Source organism: Aquila chrysaetos, chromosome 13, assembly GCF_900496995.4.
Source record: "Aquila chrysaetos chrysaetos chromosome 13, bAquChr1.4, whole genome shotgun sequence".
Lineage (NCBI taxonomy): Eukaryota > Metazoa > Chordata > Aves > Accipitriformes > Accipitridae > Aquila > Aquila chrysaetos.
In genome coordinates, this window is record NC_044016.1 from 6,180,815 (window position 1) to 6,195,920 (window position 15,106).

At 41.4% G+C, this 15,106-nt stretch overlaps 2 protein-coding genes across 5 annotated transcripts in view; one reads left to right on the forward strand and one right to left on the reverse strand.

Annotated features, from left to right (window-relative positions):
- LIN9 (lin-9 DREAM MuvB core complex component) overlaps positions 1-10,899 on the forward strand; it is a 40,819-nt gene extending 29,920 nt beyond the window's left edge. For all 4 annotated transcript variants that reach the window (XM_030035946.2, XM_030035947.2, XM_030035948.2 and 1 more), the window contains 5 exons: positions 3,736-3,816; positions 7,256-7,381; positions 7,745-7,927; positions 8,038-8,135; positions 9,517-10,899. In XM_030035946.2, coding sequence (XP_029891806.1) covers positions 3,736-3,816; positions 7,256-7,381; positions 7,745-7,927; positions 8,038-8,135; positions 9,517-9,622 — 594 coding nt within the window. In that variant the 3' untranslated portion in view covers positions 9,623-10,899. The remainder of the gene's footprint in view (positions 1-3,735; positions 3,817-7,255; positions 7,382-7,744; positions 7,928-8,037; positions 8,136-9,516) is intronic.
- Positions 10,900-13,241: 2,342 nt separating this feature from the next.
- On the reverse strand, positions 13,242-14,454 carry MIXL1 (Mix paired-like homeobox). Its single transcript, XM_030035645.2, is given in 3 exon segments — positions 13,242-13,975; positions 13,977-14,066; positions 14,146-14,454. Coding segments are annotated over 3 exon segments (780 nt in total). The 3' UTR covers positions 13,242-13,594.
- Between the last annotated feature and the right edge of the window lie 652 nt (positions 14,455-15,106).

Genomic DNA, 15,106 nt, shown 5'->3' on the forward strand with positions numbered 1-15,106 from the left:
TTTTAAATGTGAAAAAGTGTGGTTTCTCAGTCATATTTGGTGGTATATTATTACTCATTATAAGGAAATCTAAGTTTTAAAAGTATAGGCCTTTTGCTTGTATTATAAATGGTGGCATTTTACAAAGATACTGCATTAGTATGTATTTTTGCTTGCAGACTATCAAAAGATTTTGAACAAAATCAAGCCACAGCTTTTGGCATTTGTTTATGTGAGCAACATAATACTTTATCCAGTTTTTTGATAAAGAATCTTGAGGCTTAAAAAGCATTTATTGAAGGACTGTGCATTATTTTTAAGCCTAGCATTTTAAGCATCAACTTTTTTATTAGAAGTTTAAGGATGCTACTGAAATTTGGTGTTGTGAAATACATGAGACTGGTGAATACTGATTATTGATTGCACTACATTCACCAGTCCAGATGTATTTTTATGTTAAAGGTAGCCATTAAAGACGTTCTAGGCTTTCTTATACACTGGTACAGTAAAAAAGTCAAAGCCCTCATTCTGATTTAATGGTGATTCAGGAAGTAAATTATTAGAAAATGTTTGATTCAAAGAAAACTTTCTGGAGAACTATTGCCTGGCAATTATTTATGATACCATGAATAAATAATTTCATGGGAAAACTTTATTTTGGACAAAACAGAAAAAATGCAGTACACCTTGAATAAGGTTTCAAACCCAGCTCCTTAGTTCTCTTTTACAGGTTCTGAAATTAATTTGGAATGAAAGGAAATGTAGCCAAAATCATGTGCAGACACTGACAAATAAATGTTAGGGATATTCTCATTGTGTATAACTTGCAGTTATAAGCAAACATTGGGACTTGTAACAACTATTTTAATCATAGTTCTACACTGGGGAGTCTTAGTTTTTCTAAATCTTTATGTTAATTTATACGTGTTTGTATTTTGGCATCAGAGACTGCTATTCTTTCTGGTTTTCACTGTGGACAAACATATGCGTATTAGGAGAAGAATGGCTCGAAAATTAACATTATGATATGAAGAATAAAGTCAAGAATGTTAGTAACAGTAATAATTTTTTTTTTAAGTCTTTCATGCTTACATGCAATATGTGATGTATCCTTAAATATTTCATAGGCTATACTGCGGGTCAAAATTGATAGATTACATTCTTACATTGTAGTCAGTATTAAAATTTGGAGGATGTTTTTCCAAGCACTCAGCTACAGCCTCCCTCCCCAGCCTCCTTGTTTTGTTTTGAGGAAAAAAATTAGATTGGGAAGGAAACAATCTAGGACAAAACAGATTGTTTGCAGGGTTGCTGCATGTCCAGTAGAGGGAGTATGTTAATGCAGCACGTTCAGAAAATGAATTGGTGTCTTCCTGATTGCTGTGGAAAAAGGAGTGATCTTCTCAACTTAAATGCAGGAGGAAAAATCTGAAAATGGATACTGGATTTTTGACTATTTTCTGCTTACAAAAATTTTGAAAATATTTCATAGTAAGTTATTGCACACTTTACTTTGAAATGCTTGTGTTCTTATAAATATTCTTTTGACTAAAAAATGAAATCTAAAGTATGAATCTAAACATACTGGCTGGGTTGTTCCTTCATCTCTTTTAATGTGGAAAAGCATTGTACTAAAAACTCATTTCCAGTTTAATGAGAACTATAAATTATAACAGTAAACAGGATGAGTTACGCTGAAAATAGAGCTGTTAGGCAAGAATTTGTCAAGGAAAATAGGGCTGAACTGAGTTAAAGCATCCACTGCTGATACTGGCAAATGAAAATGGAATTCTATTTAATAAAATGTGCCAATGAGAGAAAGTTGGTAGATGTCATAGATACATTGAAAATCAGAGTTTCTTGTAGAAAGAATCAGATTGTCTTGATCTCTGGAGTGTATCTGGGAATAGGATGAATATAAAGTCCAAGCTCATGAACTGGAGAACTAGAGCCCTGCATCCTCAAATATGTCTGGACATCAAAGCAGATATTAAGCACCAAATACCTTGCAAGTTTTGGGGACAAATAATATATTCTGCATTAAGATGGAGACTCGCCAGCTTCATGAAGGAGGAGGACTTAGACATGTTAGGCAGTTGCCGGATGGTGACAACAGCAGAGCTTGGCAAGTAACTTTTTGGCAGCAGTGGCAGATAGTGTACGGTGCTTTCCTTCCTCCCAGGTGTTTTTTTGCCAACATGAGCATTTGTGTGGTGTGTTAGAAACTAGATCAGAGAGAGAATCCAGCTCACAAGTAACAATTTTGAAACTTTTTTTCTCGCGTTTTCTGAATTAATTGTTTTGTCATTATCAGTTCCCTGACTGAGTTCTTCGTGTAGCTGCAAAAATGCAAGTGCTGTTCAGCATGGGCCTTGGGGGACAGCACAAGGACAGAAATGAGCAGCTAGAATTGGAAGAGTGATAACCTATGCAGTATTGCCTCTGTGCCTCTGACCATGGCTTGCCATCTGTTCATAAGATGCATCTGGCAAAGTGTTTGTGGTAGAATGAGAAGTATTAATGCTGTTTTACAGGTCTAGTTTATAGGTCTGTTATTTGGAATACTGGCACAGGCTTTCTGTTGGTCACATTTAGGAAAGATGACAGTGAATGGAAAAAAGATACAGAAAGGGCCACAAAAGTTTAGGAGATGAAGAACCTTTTATGGGAGAGGAGACTGGAAAGGCTTGGGTTGTGATTAGTTTAGTGAAAGAACAGTGGAGAGATGCTTTTACTGTCTCTGAATAAACAGGGATAAATACAAGGAGGGATAGCCTATATTTAGCTGAAAAACAGCTTTGGCAGAACAAATTACTATGAAGTGAACAAGAATGCATTTAACATGGAAATTCCAAGGAGATTCTTAACTAGCTGAAAGAAGTCCTGGAACAATTTTCCATTAGGATTTGGGAGGGCGAGAAACCTGGCTGCATTAAGACTGAACTTGAAAATCAACAAAGATGATTATATATAAGCGGATGTGTGTTGAACTAGGTGTTCCTATTTCTCCCAGTCCCACATTCCACTACTAGGATGCTGTTAACCCCTTTGAAATTTATAAAACGTGAAATCTTGGCTCTGTTTACATCAGTAATAAAACTGTTGCTGGTTGTAGTGGAGCTAGGATTTCTCTCGGGGCCCTAGAGAGTATGAATAGTTTTAGGAGTGATGTGTGTGTTGAGAGCATTCCCAGTGATTTCCACCTCAGCCTGCTAGGTCCCAAGGGCAGCAGAAACAGGGTATTCCCATTATGAAAGAGGGAAATGGAAAGCCCAGAGTTATTCTGTATAAAATAGATCCAACCTGTTTACCAGGTTTTACTGCAGGAGTATACACAAAGGGCTAGTGCTCAGTCGAGGACACAGCTGAGAACTGTGTGAAAAAAGGTATGGTAAGGTGAGTGATATTAATTGTACTACATGATGATAACACCCTTCACTTCCCTTCAGGCTGCAAAAAAAGAAGGTTCTTCAGTCTCTAGCTGGTCATAAATTATATTAGTCTTACTATAGAGAATTTGGGCTGATGGATTTTAGCATTCTCCAATCTAGAGCACTTGAAAATGCTTTAAAAATCTCTGGAAAATCCACCATTTAATTTTAATTAATTTTTATTTCTGCATCTTAACTTGATGAACAACTGAGAAATGTATTTTAAAATTATGAAAGAAACACACATTTCATTATCTTGAATTTCTGTGGCATTTTAAAACTGCTTAAGGACCTATTCATTCTAAAAATAGTTCCTTTGTTTTAGACCAGGTTATCGAAAATCCTTATGATCAAGAAGGAACACATCAAACAGTTGAGAGAGATGAATACAGAAGCAGAAAAGCTGGTGAGAATGTTCTCTTCAGTTCTTAAAACAGGATATGCTTTAACAGCTAATGCAAATAGATACAATTAAAACTAGAGTCTAGATAAAATCTGTATTTTATCACTTTCTGTAACATGAGATTTTTTTATTATTTTTTTAAAGACAAGTCAGAGAGGTCAGTTGTTTCAAATATGATTCTCCTTTGAAAGCATTATGCTTTGGAAACTGATTAATGTTAACATCGGGATAGCATATGTCAGTTGACATGTAAAGTAAGGAAATACTATGTACTTTGAGAATCTTGGGTACAAGTTTATATGGTAAGACATCGTAATTTTATTTTGTGGATGGTAGGTACTTATTTATTTAGCTTTCTGGCTAAAACAATAACTCAGTTCAGAGATTTTCTATATAAAGCTCTGAGTGCCCTTAACCAGCATTTAAAATTACAGTACCAGAGCAGCTACAGCATAATTAGCAGCAGCAGAATATTTTTTCTTGCTAGGCTTTATCTAGTCATCAGTCAGTAAATCAAAATTATAAGAGCGCCTCTTCTACCAGCCATGGCTATCAATCAACTTGAAAGTGGAAAGCTATCAGTCTCAACCTTCTGCTAGCGTCCATTCAGACAGTTGTCTCTACAACATACAGACAGAAGGCTAAAGGTTTGTGGAGAGGAACAGGAGTCCTTTTTATTTCTTGAAACCAAAAAGCTGATTTTGCCCATGTAAAATATTTGAATGTTGAAGGATTTGATTTATTGTGGTACGATTTCTGTCTTTGTCCCTTCAGTGATCATGTGTGCATGTGCGTTCTGTTGTTCTGCTTCCTACTGCCCCATCCCTACATCTCTGTAATTTTCTTCTTTTGTGCTGTGATGCTGCTCTTCAAAACTGCGTTATCATTTCAGTCACTGTTATTTTTTCCTGTGCAACAAATGTTTTCTCTTTTAATTTTGCCTATTAATAATTAAAATAGATGCAAAAAGAAGCAAGATTAAAACATACCATTGCAACCTGTAACTGATACTGAAAAATTACCAACTCTTCTTAAAACAAACTAAAAAACTTCCTGTTTTTACTGAGATATTAGTATTTTTGCATAGATAAGGAAATCCATAGAAATGACAGTAGCCTTTCTCTGACAAAAAATACGGATATTAACATGTCACTTGGCTACTAAGTCATAAATTAACTGTATTGTTATTTTCCTTGATGTTCTTATTCCACAAAATTGAAAGAGCAAAAAAGCTATAGTGAAGAAGGGGGTTTAGAAATAAACATTAAATTTTATGTATTTTAGTTCAGTTGTAGCCTAGATAAGGACTTTAAGATACTTTTGAAATTCTTCCTTGTGCTGTTTCCTTTGTAAACCAGCAATCATAATGCAACCTCTGTTACTGTTCAAGGCTGTCCTGATAAAAATAGAGGACGTGATACCTTTCCATTGGGCCATATTCTTAGGCTGTCTTCTAACCCTCTTTGTCCCTTGGCAATCCCATCTACATTTGTGTCACCGAGTATATGTTGTTTCTCCTTTAAAACGTATTTTCTCTGAACAAGAATCTTTTTCCGGTACCAATCCACTTGAACATCAAGAACATACCTGAACATTAATAAAATAGAATCCTTTGAGTTTGTTCAGGTATAGTTTAATTGTCAGACTTTGATAATAATTCATACAATTGTGATTTGATAATTGTTAGAGTAACACCACTGTTTGGTTTAAAGCAATCCTTTCATGGAGACCTTTTTTTTTTTTTAATGACTGATCCAATATAGAAATAAATAGAACTGACCAAAATCAGAACTGGTGCTGAATGTAGTCCATTGTTATCTGGCAATAATAATAAATTTACATGAAACAGGGGATACCTTCAGAGCAGCTATTAATACGTGCAACTGCACATTTTCTATTTAATTTTTCTGAAAGGACAGCTTATTAGTAGTTAAGCATCTTGACATCACTATACTCATCTTGGTTGCAGGCAATGAACAAGTTACCATATAGATAAAACAGTGAACACACTTCTGATAGCCATTTGGATAAACAAATCTAAATAAAAAGGATGGCTAGTTCATTTTTTCACTTGACCTGTGATAAAGACAAGGTAAAGGTGATGCTGGTTGTTCCAGAGAAGCATGTAGATGCTCGGTGAGAGAGGTGTTATCTGCTTCCATCTACTGAAAGCCGTCCATCTTTTGTCTCCCAGTTCAGCTGTTTGTCAGTGTTTCCAGATCTTGGATTGCTCCTGGATCAGAAATAGTGCTGGTGCTGAGAAATATTTCTTTTACCGTCACTAGCATGGAGTGCCCTTAGCTTTTCCTCTCTGATGGGGAATTCACAATTGTGTGCAGCTTTCACAGCTAACCTGGAGCTCTAGGTGGGCTGGTCACTGAAGAAGGTCAGAAAGTTACAATTTTTTCCTTACATTCCAGAGCTGGAGGAAGTATGTCAAATTTATGCTGGTTTCCAGTTTGCTCTTAGGTGAATTCTGAAGTTATGGTGTTAGTTTAAAGCCCTATTAATCTGATATTCAGACTTGTAAATCCCTGGAGATTATTTCAGTGATTAACTTTAATGGGGAACTTTGAACTGAACTGATAACTGAAACCTTGATTTTGAGTTTTTGACCTGGATCCTCCTGATGAAGGCTCTTGACTTTGCAATTTGCTTTATCTCATGCTGTAAATTCTATAGCTACAGATTTAATCATATGAGGGACCTGTATCTCAGATTTGTGGCTGAGAAGCAGTGGAAATGGATCCAGCTTATCTTGCAAGAGGCCATTTGTGGAGGAAATTTTATAATATATTGTATGTTTTGTTTCAGTTTCATAAATATCACCCAAACAGTGTCAAGACACATTCTGAAAACAGTGTAAGAAAAAAGTACTGTATTCTGGTATTTATTTTTGTGGAGAATTGTGCTTACCCAAAATACTTACGTTACCAAATAAAAGCTCTAGTAACCTTCTTTTTTGGCAGAACTGTTAGCTGTAACAGAAGGTACATAGCACTGAGTCATCCTCAAGTGACCACTAACTTACTAGACAACTGTGCCTCCCATCCTGCAGCAGAGGTGGTCGTGGCCATATTGTCCTATACTGCTCTCCTATTGACAGGATAGTTTTCTGTTCATACGGTAGAGAGAAGCCATACCCAACTACTGGAGAAATAAGCAGGTCAGGCCACAGTCATCTTCTGTAGCATTTACCACCACAGATTATCATAGCACTTTATGAAGAGAATGAAAGCATGGTAGTTATTACACAGTTGTCACTTGGAGTTTTAAATAGTGATACTATGTTTTAATATTTTGTATGTTAACATTTTTCTATTAAACACTGGGATTCCAAATATGTCGGTATTATTTTCAAGTGAAAATTCCTTTTGATGAATTCAAAAGATATAAATGTATAGTATTGCATTAACTTTAATATGCTTTGTCTTTTCCACAGAAATCCTATTCTATGCCAATAGGCATTGAGTTTCAGAGGAGATATGCAACTATTGTTCTAGATCTAGAACAACTAAACAAAGACTTAAATAAAGTTTTGCATAAAGTTCAACAGTATTGTTATGAGGTAAGATTTTGCTGGAATCTGTATATACCTGTTGGCTTTGCTTAACCTAAGTACAAAAAAAATCAGAATTTTCTGGGAGTAGGGTGTAGGTGGGGGTCACTTTGAAGTGAAACTAGTAGTAGCTGCATTGGAGTCCTTCTCTCTCTGTCTCTGCCTTTATCTGTCTGTCTCTGTTTCTTTTACCACAAAACAGACACTTTTGCTGATGCCAGTGGCCAGTTTTGAAATAGACATACATGTACATAAATGAAGAAAACATACTGTGTACCTGTGAACTCTCTTTGAAATCATTTATCATTTCACACATACACTAAATGCAAAGGAGATCTTTATTCTTAATTTCTCTTCGTTATATCTATGCAGCTTGCTCCTGACCAAGGCCTCCAGCCTGCCGACCAGCCAACAGATCTGAGGCGTAGGTGTGAAGAAGAGGCTCAGGAGATCGTCAGGCAAGCAAATTCCTTGACAACAGGACAGCTTTGTGTTGAGAGTGAAAATTTAACTGATCTTATCTCTAGACTTACAGCAATATTACTGCAAATTAAGGTAAAATGTTTGCAAAAAATAGTTTCTACCATAAAATACATAGTATTAAAGCTCTGTCAGTTTCTTTGTGCTGAACTGTGAGAACATTTTTTTGTTTTCTTCTCCTACAGTGTCTAGCAGAAGGAGGCGATCTCAATTCCTTTGAATTTAAATCACTAACAGATTCATTAAATGACATTAAGAATTCAATAGACTCCTCAAATATCAGGTATTACTTTTTGAATATTTAATTCTTAATTACACGTTTTGTGCCAGCAAGCAATTCTTACTGTGTTTTAGAGATGAACATTGATTATAATTAAGGGTTTTAATCTGGTAACTTTTACTTATAGGAATGAATGGTCCCATTTAAAATGGGACTTCATAAAGGGAGTGTGAAACTAGGAGTTTTCTGTTTGAACCTATCAGTGAAGTAACCTGATCTTAAAAGAAAAAAAAAAAAAAAAAAAAAGAGAAAGAGAAGAACAAAGTAAGTGCTACATTGATGCAGCAAGAACTAGACTTTCTTGCTCTTCAGTAGTTTATGACAGCTAATAAGTTATTTCGGAACATTTTCAGGCTTTGAAGTCCCACTAGTAAATATAAGTTCTTTAAACCACAGAACAGTATGATTTTGGTGTTCTTTTTGCATAGTTACTCAACCTCTTGTACGTAAATATCAAAAGCTGGCATAGAGACAATTATAGCTTCTGACCAGCTTCCATCAGCAATATTTTAAACCAAAAAACACACGTATTGTGCCAGATCAAAGGCCCATCTAGTCTAGATGGGCCATTTTTCAACAGTTGTCACAAGCAGGTGCCTGAGGAAGCATTATAAAAATAGCAAGAATGTGGTGATGGCAAGAATGTGGTGATACTTGTCTGGAGTACGCTGCAGCCTCCAGCAATTTGTGACCAGGATTTTTTAAAGAATTGTAATGCTGCTAAATTACATAACTTAGAAAATATGCCTAAATGCTGTGTATTTCCTTATACCCTCCATACTCCTATTGCTACATAATAATGGGAGGCTGCACATATGAATTTCTTTTTTTCTTCTTTTTTTTTTTTTTTTTCTTTTTTGTCGAAGGTAGTAGGATGGCCTTTTAATTTAAAAATAATTATTGAGAAATGCTGGTGTATAGCATTTTTTCACTAGCAAAACCAAAAATAAACCCCAAGCATTAGCGAAACTTCTCTATAATCAACACTGCAAATTGCACATTGGAATGGATTCAACTAAAGGTGATGTACGCTGCGAAGAGGGTGATGTTTCCATTTCACTGTATTTATTTGGGGCATTTCAGCATCTTTTCATAATATTTTTATTTCATTAACTCTGGTCGTGTTAAAGTCTTCTTTGAAGTACCCAAGTCAGTAACTCTTGATTTCATGCAGCTGTTTGTGCAAATGTTATTCTTACATATGTCTCTATCAAGTTGCATTGGTATGTACTACTGAGTCATCTGAATTTTTGCATTGGCTGTGTTTGTACCTTGACTTTCACTGTAGAAATATTCAGACACAGCTCTTAAATATGAGTTTTACTTTAAAAAAAACCAACTCTTAAAAAATGTTACTTTTTTTCTTCTTCTTTTCTTCCTATAGCTGCTTTCAGAACAATGTTGAGATCCATGTTGCACATATTCAAAGTGGTCTGAGCCAGATGGGAAATTTACACGCTTTTGCAGCTAATAACACCAACAGAGACTGAAAACTTTTTCAAGTGTACAGCAAGTAGTTCTGGAAAATCCTCTTCCTTTATATAGGCTTCACCAAATATCCTAACTGCCAGAAGATAAGGGAAAAGAAAACCTCTCAGAAAGGACCCTTTTAAATATATTATATCTGCTTCTTAAGAAAACCAGCATTACTGGCCAGCATTACATTAGATTTCTCCATTTGTTATTCACATACAGTAGTTTTGCTAACTGGTAATCTCTTAGTAATTGCATTTATTATAATAAACTTGAAAACATACTTTCATATAATTTGACCTTAGTTTTTAAAAGTTCAGATTAATTCTGCACACCTTGCTGTTGGCTCTCCTGGTATGTTAGAAGTGATGAAGAGGAAATGGCTCAGTTAGTAGCCACATGGCAGGTCTTTGTTATGTAAAGCTACACTTCTGTGTAGGTGTGGAGGGTTGCCATTTCAGCCTTCAGGTAGCGTGGTGACAACGCAGGCTGAGTGTTCCTGAGCTAAAGAAGCAGCAGCAGGATACGGACAGCAAACAGAAGCTGTAAACTTGAGGATGTTGGGCAGGTCTGTCGATCAGTCAGTGTCTCGTTGGAACTTTTTAATTTATCATAACTTATAGAAGGAGTCTAATGAAGGAATATAAAAATGTAACTGGTAACTTTTTGGAAAGAGATTGGTTATGGCTTTTTCCCTTCACACGGGGCAAAAGAAGTGTTTTAGTTGGTATTTTATATAAATGACTGGTTAAACGTATTGTTTTTCCAAATTTTTGTTTGTTTTGCACAACTTTTAAATTGGATTACTGGTTATCCAACAGTACCCAACATATATAAATATGAAGATTTTTATAATTAAAGATAACCAGTGGGGTAAACTGCAAAAATAAAAAGTGACAACCTGCCTATGAGTACCTTTTGGAATGTTAATCTTGTAAAAAGTGTGTATTGGTTTGTTTAAATAGTCTTGTAAAGCTTCTGTGTAATGAATTGTTTCCAGATACGAATTTTCAGAGATAGCTGTAGAGATGTTTTTGATTCTTTTAGATGCCTCATTAAATGAGGTCTTTTATATGTTAATGTATAAAGAATATGTAAACAGGATTATTTTCAATTTTAAAATTTTGTATAGTTTAAAGATGCTTCTGTATTCTGTGTTGGTATTGTGCCACTGCAAAACTTTAGTGCAGAGTTTATATTTAGCTAAACTTGTTCTGTTAATTAAGAGAAATGCATAAATCTTTTATTCTCAATGAAATTTGTAACTCTGAATAAATTGAGCTATGAGAGTTGATATATTTCACAAAAATGCAAAACTTTTTTGCAGATGGTCTCAGGTCATTTTTTTAAGAGAAGTTAATTGCTGAAAATGAAATGTTATGCGGACAAGGTGAATAGCTGTTTTAAAAGGTATTTAGAAACTTTACAAGTGATATTACAAAATAATGCTAAACACTAATTTTGCTGAGTTACCCATGAAATTTACCTCTAATAATGCAATAGAACATTGCAGTGGTCCCTGCAATTGCTTTTGTAATTACGTTACCCATTGTTTTGTGGTGTTACCGTCTGTTTGGTAAAGACGACGGAAAGGTCCGCTCCCACCACCCCTTTCATTTAAACAGAGAAAGGTGCCAAAGCCTAACTTAAGGCACATAGGTTTAGTCTGACAGTAACTAACAGTTAACTCAGGAAAAAGGAACCGTCCCCTCGCACCCCTGTCCTTGTCATCTGCTGCTCCTAAAACCTGCTAGCATGCCGGTTCAGGGAGCTGTGCTGCTGAAGAACAGTTCACTCTTCTTGTCAAGTTTTCCGCCTGCACAGCACACTGAGCTCGCTCGCTGCCAGGGGCGGTGGGCGCCCATGCTAGCACAAGGGAACAGCAAGGACTGCCTTTTCCAGCAGCAGCCCGCTGGCTTACGGTACGAACCCCCGTACTCCCTTACAGCTCTGTCAGGACTCTGCTCGCATACTGACGAGTTAAGCATATGCATTGAATGCTTTTCAGGAATAGGACTTCCCGATACAAAACACCAGGCAGTCACAGAGGCTAAGTGTGCCCTGTTGATAGCAAGCACCCCAAACTGAGGGAGAGAGTCATCGTAGACGCTGGTAGATACTGCTACCAAGAATGGTATTCAGCAAAGAGGATTTGGGAACCTGCTTTTCATGACAAACTCATTTCTTGCTGGATACAGAATACATTGTAATAACGACCACGCTCCAATCTTAACTCTGATTCCATAGGTATGGTGGTTTTTTACATGTGGATTCTTAAATGTGCTCTTTCCAACGTGTTTTGTGTTGAAGTTAATGTTGTTGTGTTTTGGTGAAATACAGTAACAGATATGACTGTTGCTGCTGAATGTGGCCTAAGCGTAGTAGGAATCTCAAGAACTCATTACGACTACTGTAACTTAAGTCTGCAGGAGTAGAACAAGTTAGTTTGGTTTCTTAGAGTCAGTAAACTTGAGTTCGCCCTGCACCCCCAAGAAATAATTGTCTCATTTTCTGTCTTCTCCTGTAAGTACTTCTCTTCTGAGGTCTTCCTGACCCCTAACGTAACCCAAGTCCACTTGGGGCAGACAGCATCTGACTTGGGTTGGTTGGTTGGTTTTTGCTTCATGTGTGTTTGGTTGGGGTTTGGTTTTGTTTTTTGTTTTTGTTTTTTTTTCCCCAAGGACAAGCTCTGGTTTTTGACAGGAGAATATTAATCAGCAGTCCTGCTATGCCACTTAGCCTTACATGCTGGCAGTTCAACCACAGTTCAGCTATCCCAGATCTTGCAAGCACGGGTATGTTATGGGGCAACACTGAGGGATTTTGTGCATTGGTAACCTTATTTTGTGGGGCGTGATTTCCGATACAGAGTATTTCTGCCACCAGTACCCGGGTGACTACTTCTGTGCTTCCAAACCATGAGAGGCTCATGGCATTCAGGTGCTCCTCCGTAACTGGAGTCTTACACCTTGCTCTGAAGCACAGCTTTGTAGGCAGGAAGAATTGGCCTTATCCTCGAAATACTTATATAGGAATATATCCTTCCTTAATAAATTGACTGAATTACAGGAGAGGCTTCTGTTACTACTACTTCTGGTGTTCTCAGTGCAGAGCCATTCAGCCTGCTACCCATCATGCAAACAGCTTCTGTGTAGTCCCTAGCATTCAAATTCAAAGCTAAAGTGCCTTTACACCATTCACAAAATACTCCTACTTTTCTGTAGTTTAACATTAACCTTGGCTTAAGTGGCAGAGTCGAGGCTTTTGTCTGAGCAAGACAATGATTTGAAGGTTTGGGTTTTGTATTACTTAGGCCGTAAATTTGCATTTTCGTTAAGGAATGGGGGTGGTTGCTTAAAGCAGATCTAAAGCAAATACTGACAGAGAGGGTTTAAGGCATTTTTGTAACCTTTCCTTCAGGCCCCCGAGATACCTTATTCACACCTGAACTGCAGCCGTGGCTCTCCAGGACCTGGGAAGAGAACCTGCAGCTGGGATATCTGCCACCTCTGTTCTCTGTCCCACACCGTCGGCCGAGGTAAGAAACCTTGTCTGTGCCCCAGGTACGCACACAAACAGAGCAAAAACATAAACCTTTATTTTTACTTTTTCCCCCCTCGGTCAAAAAATCCCAACAGGCCATCCCCACTCTTCTACTTTTCCAAGGCCAGCCCCCACCCCCAAAACACAGTGGATTTGGTTAACTTTTTGGCTAGAGAAGGTTAAATAGGAATACAAAACAGGCTCACGGAAATCTTTAAATACCGTGTAAAAAGATGCCCTCAGCTGACAGAGCTGACCCCTATCTTTCTTAAATAAATAGGTAAAATCAGTTACTACCGGATAAAGTGCAACAGTCGCAGAGCAGGGGTGAGGTAGCACGGTACGGGGCTGCTCCCCGCCGGAGCCGCGTACCCCGGGACGGCGTTTGGCGGGGCACGACTTCGCACCCAGGCCGGGGGGTCCCGTCCCCGTCCCCGGGGCGGCGCTCAGAGGGCTCGGAAGGCGCCGAGGGCGTTCTCCTCCCACTCCGAGCCCGACTCCGAGTAGCCGCTGGTGTCCTCGGCGTCCGACACCGGCGAGTACTGCCCGCAGAAGGCGCGGCCCGGCGGGTAGGGACCGGCCGCGCTCCCCACGGCCGCCGGCGGCCCCGCCAAGGAGGCGGCCTCGGCCCCGCCGGGCTGGCTGGGCGGGAAGCCCTCGAAGCCGGGGCCGGGGGGGAAGGCGGCGGCCGGCGGCCACTCGTAGGGGACCGAGCCCTCCTCCTTGATCCGGACGATCTGGGCCGGGCCGGGGAGGACGCGGCGGGGCCGCTCCGGGGCGCGCAGGGCGGCGAAGCGGGGCGGCGGCGGCGGGAAGCCCGGCGGCGGTGGCGGCTCGGCGGCCGGGGGGGGCGGCGGGGCCGGGGCGGGGCGGTCCCCGCTGGCGGCGGGACTTGGCGCGCCGGTTCTGGAACCAGACCTGAGGAGAGAGACAGAGGGCGGCGGTGAGGGCGGCCCCGGGCGGGGCGGAGCGGAGCGGCGCGGCCGGCGCCCCTCACCTGGATGCGGGACTCGGGGATCTGCGTGGCGTCGGCCAGCTTCTCCCGCAGGTAGATGTCGGGGTACATGGTGTCCTGGAAGACCAGCTCCAGCGTCTCCAGCTGCGCCGCCGTGAAGCTGGTCCGCTTCCGACGCTGCGAGGCCGCCGGCGCCCCCTCCGACGGCTCCGCCGCCCCCCCGGCCCGGCCCGCCGGGGGAAGCGCCCTGAGGGCGGGCGAGGCCGGGTCGGGCCCGCCGCCCCCCGCCCACCTGCCTGCGGGGAAGGCGGGCGGCTCCGCCGGGGGCTCCCCGAAGCGCAGCGCGGCCATGGTCAGCGGGCGAGGAGGGGGCCCGGGCCGTCCCGCCGCCCTTTATAGCCGGGGAGGGGGCTCGGCGGGGGCGGGGGTTCGGCGGGGGGGCGGCACGGCCCCGCGGGGAAGGTGGGCGCCGAGGTCCGGGCACCCCGCCGAGCCGCCGGGCCCCGCACCCCGGGCTTTGCTGGTGGGGTGCCGGCTTGGGGCGTCCCCCGCCTCGCCCAGCCCCGAGGCCGCGGCGGCGGCCGGGGCACCGCAGCCCCACGCGTGCCCGAGGGGGTGGGTGACGACGGCCGGCGGCCCTCGGCTCCCTGCAGGGAACACGGGCAGCGTCCGCCTCGCGTGGGCAAAACAAGTCGGCGCCGGGAGGCTGGCGCCCCGGGTAGGGCCCGGGCCCGGTCCCGGTCCCGGTCCCGGTCCCGCAGCTGGGTTATTTCCGACAGAACACCTGGGCCGATACCGTTACGGAGTTGGCTCCCCACCTCCGTGCCGCCGCCGGCGTGGAGGAGGGTGTTTTCCGGCAGCTGTCCGCTTTGGCGAGGGAGGGATCTCGCCTAGTGTGAGACTCAAAGTAAACAAAAGTTAATCCCTTCCCGTGGCCGCGGCTGCTGTGTTTGCAGTGCTCCGCTGCCAGCTGTGCGCCCGGCATGCGGCCTCCTGCTGCGCC